This window comes from Leptodactylus fuscus, chromosome 7 (assembly GCF_031893055.1).
Source record: "Leptodactylus fuscus isolate aLepFus1 chromosome 7, aLepFus1.hap2, whole genome shotgun sequence".
In the NCBI taxonomy this organism is placed as follows: Eukaryota; Metazoa; Chordata; class Amphibia; order Anura; family Leptodactylidae; genus Leptodactylus; species Leptodactylus fuscus.
In genome coordinates this window covers 106516883-106529594 of record NC_134271.1, presented here as the reverse complement: position 1 = coordinate 106529594, position 12712 = coordinate 106516883, and the positions used below count along the sequence as shown (strand labels likewise).

Here is a 12712-nt window from a genome sequence, read left to right as displayed (position 1 = left end):
AATGGCTTATGTACAATATTCCAACCACAGATTCTTTAGCACTCTCTTAGGGTTTTTTTTTGGAGGTTTGAGCATTGTATATGGAAAAATGTGTAGCATTCATTTTCTTAGTGAGAATAACAGGAGGAAAGATGGCTGCGTGAGAAATTGAGCACAAAAGTGTAGAGCGTTTCACACGGCCTCTGGACATGGAGGCATTGCTGGCTACGGTTCTGAGACAGTTAATTACAGCTCTTAAAGGGATCTTATCATTAAAATAAAAAAAAAAAATTTCTTGATCACACGCAGGAATAACCTTTAGATGTCTTCTCTGCGCTGCTGGTCAGTAGAAATCCCGGTTTTCGTCTGTATGTAAATGAGTTCTCTCGCAGCACTGGGGGCGTCCCCAATGCTGCGAGAGAGGCGGCGCTGGAGATTTCTATCTTCTTTAAGAACGGCCTCTCTAAGCATCTTCTTCCAGAGCTGGTTTCAAACTTCTATGCATGCACAGTCGGCTCTGCCATCGGGCCTCAGCTGCGCAAGCCCACAGACCACTGGAGATTTCTCTCGCAGTATTGGAGACGCCCTCAGTGCTGTTTGAGCGCTGGGGACCACCCCCAGTGCCCCGAGAGAACTGATTTGCATACCGACGAAAACCGGGATTTCTACCGAACGGCGGCGCGGAGAAGACATCTAAAGGCAGGAGAAGAATAGCCTTTCTTAACGGGATCCTATCATTAAAACTTTTTTTTTTTTTCCTCACGAACACGTCGGCATTGCCCTCACTGCTTTGTATATTTACTGCGGTTTTGCACATGTAGACATGCTGGGACTTTTAGTTTCACAATAGCTGAATTGCTTTAGTTTGCCTACCCTTGCTCTTTTGCCATGTTTGTACCCTTTCCTAAGTTTATTTTATTTAGTAGGTTTTTGCATTTAGCTCAAACATGACAGGTTTGCAATTGCAGTAGAAAATCGGGATATTGTAGTGTTGTGTCTGACTTACTTACTAGTGCTCAGTAAATGTGAAAACAATAAAATAAAACCTAGAAATGTGTTGTAAACTGTTAAAAATGTAACATTTCCGTTTTGGTGGCAACGTTCAGCAGGGGAAAGTAGTGAAGACGTATATAATGTTTCACTGTGTTGAAATTACAGCAGAGTTGGTGACGTTCGCGTTTACCTTATGGCACAGTGTGTTAGTTTTGTTTGCCCATCCGAGGGTCTTGATATTTGTGCTTTTGTCGTATAGGAGTCCTAACTGGTTTCCTATGTTTCTAATTTACACAGTCACTAAACTTGACATGAGAACTTGTGATGTCATTATGGTAGACTGGTGATTGAGTGCCCCCTGCAGGGCTCGGAGTCAAAGGAATGACCTCTGCCTTTGCCAAAGCCAATTAGACAATCAATCATGTCATTTATTCACTATACACTGTTTATCTAACACGTCTTGTCACTGCATGTTTTTTTCCTCCTTATTGTTTCAGTAATTTGATAGTTTTCCATATCCAAAGGGGGTTTTAAAAATCATTACCTTGTATTAAGTCTCAAAGTACCAGAATCTCTAAAGGGTTAAAGTTGTGTCTTATGATATTTCAGCTAATGTTACAATTGACATCAGCAAGTTTGGACCTTTTTTTTTTTTTTTTTTTGTATTGTCTTATTTTTCTAGACCTAGACAGCCATACTATGATAACTTGCAGATCCGTGGGGTCCGACTGCTCAATCCCCCACCAGTTGGGAGAAAGGAGGACTCTTTGTTCATTTATTTATTTTTATTTCATTCATTCATTCATTCATTCATTCATAAGAGTTGTGTATTCGGTTGGTACTTCTCAGCTATCCTAACCTTGTAGTAGCTGGTACTTTGTTGGGTAGGCTGTCCACATACTGCACATTAGAGATCTGGCTGACAGTCCCCTCCTCTTTCCATTTAAAGCAATGCTTGGCGTTTAAGTATGTGTATGTTTGTTTATTTCATTGGAGAGTGCACAATCCACTACTACCCGAATACTCTTACAGTGGCCTATCTTCAGGTAGAACAAAGCACGAGGTTCCTGATCCGTCTTTCTACATACATCTTCCATGGGAGAGTCTTCTTACATCTCAGATCATTGGCATATTCTGCTGAAAACAGTATGTTTAGCTGAGTTTTGTCCACTATGTATGGGAACCTTTTATTGAATTAAGATAAGATAATCCTTTAATAGTCCCAACAATGGGGAAATTCAGTGCGTTACAGCAGTATGGATAATACAGTATAATTCAAGATTCTATACATTTTTACAACTAGGGTTGAGCAATCGGGATCGCATTCCGATCGGCGATTGAGTAAATTTCACGAGTGTGATCGGAATTCCGATCCTGATCTTTTTAGGCGGGATCGAGGTCGGAGGTTATTTCCCACAATGCTTTGCTACTGGCCAAGCATTGTGGAGAAAAGCTAACAATGTTAGCTAGGTCCCTTAGGAATGAATGGATGCAGCCAACACACAGCCTGTGCCGGCGTCCAGCCGCTTAACCCCCTGCGAGCCGGCTGCATCCATTCAGCGAGGTGAAAAGAGGAGCGAGAACAGCAGGGACCGGACCAGCGATCTATGCAGGTAAGGCAGGATTTTTTTTTTTTTTAATCACTACACAGCAACAATTAAAGCGTTCAATTTTTAGACTCCATGCTGTGTAGTGAATAGGATCGGTTTTAAAATCCGATCTTCGATTATCAAAAAAAATCCCATTGACTTGCATTGGGATCGGTTTCGAATGGAAAATGATCGGAAATCAGATTTTAAAAACGATCCTGAAATCTCATGATCGGCTCAAGCCCATTTACAACCCTTTTAAACTAAAGTAAGTCATCCCATTAATATTAGATTTTTATTGTACTAGCTGCACTTGCTCCATTGTAGTTTGTAGATCCAATGAGGGCCAAAAGATCATTGGGGGTTTGTGTAGTATTACATTCTGTGCACTACTAGAAGGCCATCTGCCCTTAATGGGTCATAGAAATGTTTTTAGGTTTTTTTTCTCCCTTACAGTAGGATTAGGTTACCCAGTTGTTTTTGTACATGATTAATGAGACTATAGGCTAATACTTTCAGGAATCCTTTCTGCTAATCAGGAAATCATTAATTACTATCAGTAATACTCTACTCTAATTATGTATTACTGTAAAGAAATTCATTCCTTCGTAATTGCTCCATCTTTGAACATCCTCACCTCCTGCATTGTGCTTTCATTCTCAATTTCCTGCTAAAATCTGTCTTGAGAAAGATAGAGAGGAGACAGATTTTCAGCGGTACTGACGAATAACGCTATATCTGCTGCTCCTACAAGTCTATGGAGAATGTAAGGGATGGAGGGAGGCTGCAGAATGTCAGTCAGGCATAAATAGACACTTCTAGCTTTTGTAATGGTTTTGATACCACTTGGTACTGCTGTACAATGTCCTTCCTGCTGCTTCATCTGAGAGTTACAGAGAGAGGTGCTAGCAGAATCTTCTCTTCTGTGTCCTGTGTATGAGAAACCTCAGATGAACTAGCTTGTACCCAGTCTGGAGCCGATCTTCAGCAAAAGTGACAGGTAGAGTTGAGCTTGCAGACATAAAAAATGATGATAAATGCAAAGTTATATACCGTAATGGCCAGTTTTTGTGTTATTCATTTTCATAACAAAACTTAGAGGATCTTTCATCACCTCGGATGCATGCGGTTTTATACACCACTAGAAAGCCTTTCCCGTTCTGTGCGCTCGGTGAAGAGCTATCTGTAGCTCTTCACTGTCAGATGGGCGTTTCTGACAGTCAGTCAGGAACGCCCTTCCTCACAGTAGCGTCTATAGTGCTGTACTGTGAGAGCGGTTGTTGCTTACCACCTAGCCATGACGCTGAGCGGTGAGGAATGCCTCCCCCAGTACTAGTCTATGGATGAGAACTATCGGGAGGGGAGAGATCGTTCCTCACTGCTCTCACAGTACAGCGCTATAGGTGCTGCTGTGAGGAAGGGCGTTCCTGACTGACTGTCAGAAATGCCTTTCTGATGGTGAAGAGCTATTGTACTGGCACCGATAGCTCTTCACCTGGGGCATAGAACGGGAAAGCTGATAGTGCGCTGAATTCAGGGCACTGTCAGCTTTCTAGCGGTGTATAAAACCGCATGTGCCCCAAGTGGTGAAAGGTCCTCTTTAAACTTGTCATTTGAAATACATTTCTTGATAACTTATTCTAAGGATAGGTTAAAAAATAATAAACTTCCCCAAAAAAATATCTTGGTGCGTTTGAGAAAATAGTTTCAAATCGAAAATTGTCCGCAGGGATGAAACACCCCCCCCCCCCAAAAAAAAAACAAAAACCCAAAAACAAACAATTTTTGACAAAATTGCCCGCCGTTACATAAAGTTTGACACTACCACGTGCACTTCATAGGCCTGTGACCTTACGTTCCTGAATAACATGGCCTGTTTGCATCTCAGTTCCATTCAAATAAAGTTAACTTGTCTCCTCACTATGTTAGTTACGTTATGACCAGGCATTTTTTATGCAGCATCCCGTGTGGGTTTTCAACTTCAATAGACCCTAAACATCCATGCACCATGTTGAGATGTAGCACATTTGTATAATCACAAGGAGCATGACCTCTTGGCACAAAATAGCCAAAACTTTTTCTATTTACTTTTTTTTACTGAATTCGCAGGAATCTCAAAACTGGCCATGTGACAGCAGCCACGCAACCGGTTTTAGTACATTAATCTAACTATATCTATTCGCATGTCTGTTTTGGTCAACTGTCAAAAAATACAACATTTTTGTCCGTTTTCACAGATGCCTCAAGTCTGAGCGATCTGTGAAAACGTATCTCAGACGGATCCTAAACATCTGATGTTTTGTTCATTTTCCACTACCATTACCCTGCACAATTATGTGAATTTAGCCTTAGAGAATGCTTACCTTCTATATAATGCTGAGATCTGGAGAAAGAAATACATGAGTAAATTTCCCAAATATGATGTTCGGGGATGTAGGGAGTCTTGAGATTAGTAATCTTTCCCCATCGTAATAATTTCACAAAACTTGTTCTTTTCTATTGTTTGTGTTTATATTTATTTCACATTTTATTTTGTAGGGTCAGCATATTTCTTCTGCACCACTCTCAAAACTGGAAGAAAGTTTGTATCAATATCAACCTGTTCACATAGAGTCGTATGGTCCAGCAGTTCCTGAAATAGAAGTGCTGAGTAGATTGGGGTAAGTGTATTTTTCTGTTTGTACATGTGCCGACAGAATGGAATCATTCACAGACATAAGCTGTCTGTAGGAAAGTGAGTGTCAAATATATACATAGGTAATTGCAGAACATCTGGTTTAGTAAACACAGTGCTGAACGTGGGACGTGTAGAATTTTGCTGTGACGTAAGTGAAGCTTTTTAGAGCATTGTAAGTCAACCTTACACTTTGTAAAATCGGCCCTAAACATTTTAACACGTTCTGTGGTTTCTACAAGAAAACATTTCAAAGGGAGCTCAGAAATCTAAACTTTGCTTGTTATTAAAGCACATTTCACCTTCAAGTGAAAAAATGAAAGAAAATAAAACGTGTTTACAGGTGTTTTCCTGGAATGTATTTACTGGGCCTAAAACACAGGAGCCTAGATATTTGACATGCGCCCAGAAAAAAAAGCAAAAACGTACATCGACTTGGCACATTTTTGAAGCAGCATGGCACATCTCGGCTACTGCGTCTTACTCGCCACTTTTTTAGAAGGTGGGTGAGAAGGGCAGCGTTGGCCTGACTTACTGTAGATTGTGCCAGAAAACTACCACATCTCTACACCATAACTAATACTGATTAAACATATCCTTAAATATAATAGTCAATATAGTGCAGCTTTCAGCAGCGGGTACTGAGAACAGAATCGTCAAGGTTCTGTACAGTACACAGTACACCACAGTATAAAATGCAGCTGGTGTCCAAAGGGGCAACTCATCATGGCACATGTGAAGAAGTGGTATGTTATATTAAAATGTAATTAAAGTTTTATTTTTTCATTTACCCATAGTGCCGGTGAAAAGAACACATTTTGTAGTTATAGTTTATTAAAAAAAAAAAGAAAGTGCCTGTTTCTTTACTTTTTTTTCTTCTATCATTTTGACATTGTCAAAATCTGTACAATATAAGTTTATGGAGAGGGGGGAGGAAGAGGAGAGTCCTTTTATAGCTGGGTTATCAGAATTACTGTGCAGCATTCGTCTGACAGAAATGACTGATTTAATGCTGTAGACTGCCTTATATCTCTTTCTCCCCCTCCCCTCGCCATAGACTGCATTGTAAAATGATCTGCTTGTGTAGGAATATGGCCTGTAATGACTCAGATAAGAAGTAAAGACAGCAGTACTACTGATGTCACAGTAACACACAAGCACGTTTATTTGGTGACGTACACTCACCAGCCACTTTATTAGGTACACCATACTAGTAACGGGTTGGACCCCCTTTTGCCTTCAGAACTGCCTCAATTCTTTGTGGCATAGATTCAACAAGGTGCTGGAAGCATTCCTCAGAGATTTTGGTCCATATTGACATGATGGCATCACACAGTTGCCGCAGATTTGTCGGCTGCACATCCATGATGCGAATCTCCCGTTCCACCACAACCCAAAGATGCTCTATTGGATTGAGATCTGGTGACTGTGGAGGCCATTGGAGTACAGTGAACTCATTGTCATGTTCAAGAAACCAGTCTGAGATGATTCCAGCTTTATGACATGGCGCATTATCCTGCTGAAAGTAGCCATCAGATGTTGGGTACATTGTGGTCATAAAGGGATGGACATGGTCAGCAACAATACTCAGGTAGGCTTTGGCGTTGCAACGATGCTCAATTGGTACCAAGGGGCCCAAAGAGTGCCAAGAAAATATTCCCCACACCATGACACCACCACCACCAGCCTGAACCGTTGATACAAGGCAGGATGGATCCATGCTTTCATGTTGTTGACGCCAAATTCTGACCCTACCATCCGAATGTCGCAGCAGAAATCGAGACTCATCAGACCAGGCAACGTTTTTCCAATCTTCAATTGTCCAATTTCGATGAGCTTGTGCAAATTGTAGCCTCAGTTTCCTGTTCTTAGCTGAAAGGAGTGGCACCCGGTGTGGTCTTCTGCTGCTGTAGCCCATCTGCCTCAAAGTTCGACGTACTGTGCGTTCAGAGATGCTCTTCTGGCTACCTTGGTTGTAACGGGTGGCTATTTGAGTCACTGTTGCCTTTCTATCAGCTCAAACCAGTCTGGCCATTCTCCTCTGACCTCTGGCATCAACAACGCATTTCCGCCCACAGAACTGCCGCTCACTGGTGTTTTTTCTTTTTCGGACCATTCTCTGTAAACCCTAGAGATGGTTGTGCGTGAAAATCCCAGTAGATCAGCAGTTTCTGAAATACTCAGACCAGCCCTTCTGGCACCAACAACCATGCCACGTTCAAAGGCACTCAAATCACCTTTCTTCCCCATACTGATGCTCGGTTTGAACTGCAGGAGATTGTCTTGACCATGTCTACATGCCTAAATGCACTGAGTTGCCGCCATGTGATTGGCTGATTAGAAATTAAGTGTTAATGAGCAGTTGGACAGGTGTACCTAATAAAGTGGCCGGTGAGTGTATATTACAGAGTTTGTTCTCTTCACCTGCACTATTGGCTTATAAAAAAATTTAAAAAATACAAATATACACAGTATAAGTACTGTATTGTAGAGCAATACTATCTCAAAAATGCACAAACCCTACTGATATACATTGTATGTATATGAGGGGTTTGATGTTATTACACAACCCATCAGTTGTTGCCCTTTTGTTATCTTCATATAATGGTTTCTTTAAGTAATTATCACTGAGAAGTAGTAGAATAGTGTCCAAACAGTTATAACTCAGACTATAGGTTTGTCAAAGTACCCCACCTACTATAATGCAACTAAAGAAATTTGAGTCAGTTGTTTGTCCTTCCAATGCTAGATGTGAAGCATTATGTATTGGATAAAGGGCACTTTATCTCATTCATTTCTAGTCACTTCTAGTTTTCCCATCTCAGGATTTTAGCTGCCTTCTGTCTCCTCTCCTCTTCACTTCCTCGTTTTCAGTTTAGTCCAGCAGTATACCTGTGCTTGTTGTAAACTGAAATCTCTGGATTTACATAGAGAGATTACAGGGATGCTTTGGGCTCAGCAACTGAAATAAATATGCAGAGAGAGTAAAGAGAATATAGGTGGCTGGGAGCAGAGACTGGGTTATCATTCCGATCAGTGACCTGGTCTGTAACCTAGGCAACCAGCTCTAAACACAATCATATTTAGTTGTATCTGACATATTCACCAAGATAGATAAAGCAAGGTACTGGGTAATACACTTCTTTTATCTTGATCTACAAGTCTGAATACGATCCATTGTGCACTCTAATATATGTTCATACGATACATATAAAGTCTACTGTTAATGTATTTTTGCCTAAATTCGTCCAGAAAATTACAATATAAATTAAAGGGAGTCTGCCAACACAAAAATCAGTTGTAAACCATATGCTGTAGTCAAGTTAGTTGTTGTGTACACCCAAGGTGTGGTCATGTCTGCCAGTGCACAAATTGTCACCATTGGTCACTGCACATTGGTACCTGACAACCTTTGTAAGGAGACGGAGCTGGATAGAGACCACTGACAAAAACTGGTGATCCCTGGCTGCACCAAACATATCGTTTGCATGCGGATTAAAAGTTTTTCTTCTGCTGTGAGATTACACTGGTACAAAAAAGTTATGTTCTCTATGCCTCTGACCAGCCCTGAACAGCATGTAGGTGGTATAGAAGAGATTATGGTTGTGGTAGGCTCCCTTTAAAGCAAACCACTACGATATACCATTACTATCTGATTGGTGGGGTCAGATTGCCACGGCCCTGAACAATTCCCAGAATGAATAAACTGTAGTAATAGATGAAGGATGCTTCACGTTCATAGATTTTTCCTGCACAGCAATGCCTCCGACTATCCTTTGTGCAGGGGTCTACAGCACTGCCGCATTGTCTTGAATGGAGTTGTGCTGCAGCTCCTCTGCATGGCATGTGATTGGGAGTGTACAGATCCCACACAGTCATGAAGACTTAGCATAGCCTAGCAATGAAACTGTCTCTTTTTATGATGGGAATGCCCCTTTAATCCCTTAGTGACTGCCAATACACCTTTTTATGGCAGTCACTAAGGAGCTTTATTCAGATATATACGTCTTTACTGGAAAGTAAAAGGAAAATGTTTGTTTTGGTACCGTGTTAGCCAGTGGTTATAAAATATAAAAAACAAAAAAAACTTTGCAAGTCTTCAGTAGGTGATACCTTTTTTAATGGCTAACTCATTCTGTCATCATTATGAGTTAGCCATTAAAAAAGGTATCATCTACTGAAGACTTGCAAAGTTTTTTTTGTTTTTTATACTGGAAAGTAGTGATACAAAAAAAATTAATAAAGTTTTAATTGTGCAGAAGTAGAGAAACAAAGAAATCCATTTGTATGATTGTAATCACATGGACACAGATTATACATATATTATATTATTTAACCTGCACGGTAAACAGTGCAACATCTGAAGTGTAAAGCTTGGTTCACACTACCGCCTCTGTCCGCCCTGGGGTCACAGTTGTAAAATTCGGGGAAACTGGACAGGGGATGGCTTGCCGGCGGTCAGCTTTAAAACCCATTCATTTTAATGAAATGGGTTTTTAAAGGTGACTGCTGTATGTGGCCTCTCTGCCTAGAAACCATTTTGTTTTTTTTGTTTTTTTTAAAGGGACACATAGTCCTGCATGTAGGACTCAAATGAATGGGTTTTAAAGCTGACCGATGACGAGCAGTCTCCTTTCCAGTTTCCCCGGGGTTTACGGTGCAAACCTTGGGGCAGAAAGTGACGGTAGTGTGAACCAAGCGTAAGAATACAGTGGTGGAATTGCGTGTGTTTTTGGGTTTTTTTTAAGGTGTTTTTTTTTTTTTATTTTCTACTCCATATCAGTTTCTAAAACTAAATCAAGAAATGTATGTACCTGAAAATGGTGCCAATAAACACTAAAGCAAAAAAAAAAAAAAAAAAAAAAAAAGCCCTCATGTATGCATATTAATGGAAAAATAAAAATTTTTGGTATAAAATGACAAAAAAAAAATGGCTTGGTTGTTAACGGTGTGTTAATGTTAGAACAAGTTAACCCCTATTCAATGGATAGACGGAAACTTATTGATCTTGCTGGTTCCCCTATCAGTTTTGAAGACTGTTGTGTTTTGCAGCAACTTCTAACCGGAGTGTCTGCTCGTACACTGTGTACCACTTGGAATGAGGACCACTGGAGATGGCCAAATGCTTATTCGGCTGAGACTAAATGGGGCAATGTTTGGTGTATGAACAGGCACTTTGGTCAGAAATGGGGTTCAAAACAGTTCTTGAGATTGGTAGGGTCCCAGTGGTGGGACACCTACAACAACCAAGTTAACTACTATCCAAAAATATACACCTTTAAGGGGCAAAGCAGGGCAGTCATTAAGGGGTCAGACAGTTCTCAATTTATGTTCCGTAAAGGACCTTAGCTTCATATACTTTGCTCTGACTCGGTACAGAAAGGTAACCGCTTAAACTATGAAATGTACTATGATGTTTTTTAGTTTCCTGACAATATCAATTCATAACTATAACTATAATCTATTAGATATTACTGTCTGGCATGCATACATATTTCTCGTCATCCATTCATTATTATTATCCCAGGATTGTGATGTGTAAATAGTTTTTGCACTGGAAAACCCCATTAGGCCAGGAAACACACTTGAACTTTTTTGATGCAGTCTTTTGAGCCAAAGCCAAAAGTAGATCCAGCAGGAAGGAGAAGTACAAAGAAAAGGACTTGGATTTGTTCTTTCTCTTCCTGCTGGATCCACATCTGGCTTCCGCTCAAAAACTGCACGTGTGTTTGTAGCCTTACAGGGAATAACTATGGCTTTACTATGGAGACACCATCAATTTTTGTATGTTTAATTTGTACGTGACCAGAATCATTGGTTCTGATACAGAATGTACAATAAGACGGTGCCAATAATAAGAAACTTTTTGAATTCCATGTTTCAAAAATGAACAAACTCCTACTTCAGTTGTATCCATCAGATTCTTCTCCATGGTAGTCAGCATTCCTGAAAACAATATCTTCTCTGATCAAAGTACATTTTTGAGAAACCAACAAGATGTTTGATGCTAATGATGTTGGAAAGGGTTACAGAACCATGTCTAAAAAGTGTGGCCTCCACCAGTCCATTGTCAGCCAAATAGCTTACAGATGTGAAATGTTTTACCCATGAGATTACATTATACTCAGAAAAGACAACTCTTCTTTAGTGAGATTGGTTGCCAACATCTCGAGGATGATTCACAAATTGAAAAAAAAAAAAAAAGTATATTTGTGTTTGACTAAAATAAAAAATATTACATTTGGAAAAGATGCACAAGACATTGGCTCTATATAAAAGAACCTTGTTTTAGCTTCGAAAAATGGCCGTATTGTCTTGGTTTGGAACCACCGTGCAGTGTGTGTTTGCTAGATGACAAGATATAAAGCTGTCATAGAATACCGTGTCCAGTATTAATGCCAATGTAGGAGGGTGGATTTTACACCAAAATGTTAGTGCCGTAAAGCCTGAATGTGTTTTATTTAAATTTGTTCTATACAGTGCAAAAATCTGTCATTGCAGCTAGTGCAAAGCAGAGAGACAACCCAGCCGATATCAAAAGGATTGGTAGTGCTTCTTCAGGTTTACACTAGCTTCACACTAGCATTTGGGTTTTCATTATTCAGGTCCGCTTGGGGATCCGAAAAATAGAAACCCAGTCCGTTTAAAAAGCGTTTACCTGTACAAACCTGCAGACCCTATATACTATAATGGGTCCACCCGGTTTCAGCCCAAAAAACGTGGAGAAAAGTCCTGCTTGTAGATTACTCTCTAAATTCTGCCCCTGTGAATCCTGTGGTGAAAATCTAAACTAGGGCTTCGGCTTTCTGCTGCAAGTTTGCTCATTGTCACCTGCACAGTTTTTCAGTGAAGCCGATGATGTACACCCCAGCTTCACCGTGCATGTTCTGGAGGACAGCAGGGAAATATAAAGCTTTTTATTCTGGGCACAGATGGTTTTCTTACATTTTGGGACACTAAACCATCAGTCCATAAGGACCTATGGGTGGTTTAGTGTCCCAAATCGCTGTGACAGATTCCCTTTAATCTGGAGCAACATGGTGGCTCAATGGTTAGCACTGCAGCCTTGCATCACTGGAGTCCTGAGTTCGAATCCCGCCAGGAACATCATCTGCAAGGAGTTTGTAAAATGGGAGGAAGTCCACACTAACACGGGGAGAACATACAAAGACTTACTGATATGGAAAAATGTACATTGTGAGCCCTATATGGGGCTCACAATCCACATTAAAAAATAATAATAATAAAAATTCCCTGTAATCGGAGTCCCTCTATCCTGTTTTTTTTTTCACCTAGTATTGTTATGGTTTTTAACCTGTTCTATCTGAATTTGCGATGGACCTGTGACCTAACCATTCCCATCTGTTGTAAGACTATTGACCTTTTGATATGTGATCAATCCCTGGGTGGACCTCTGATCTCTTGTACATGTTGTTGGATTTGCTAAGCTGCTATACACCAGATGTTAGGTGGTTAT

The 12712-nt window shown here is 40.4% G+C and overlaps 1 protein-coding gene across 1 annotated transcript in view; it reads left to right on the top strand.

The window, feature by feature from the left end:
• Positions 1 to 12712, top strand: part of MNAT1 (MNAT1 component of CDK activating kinase) — a 102351-nt gene that overhangs the window by 59405 nt on the left and 30234 nt on the right. The window contains exon 7 of the mRNA XM_075282789.1: positions 5100 to 5221. Coding sequence (XP_075138890.1) covers positions 5100 to 5221 — 122 coding nt within the window. The remainder of the gene's footprint in view (positions 1 to 5099; positions 5222 to 12712) is intronic.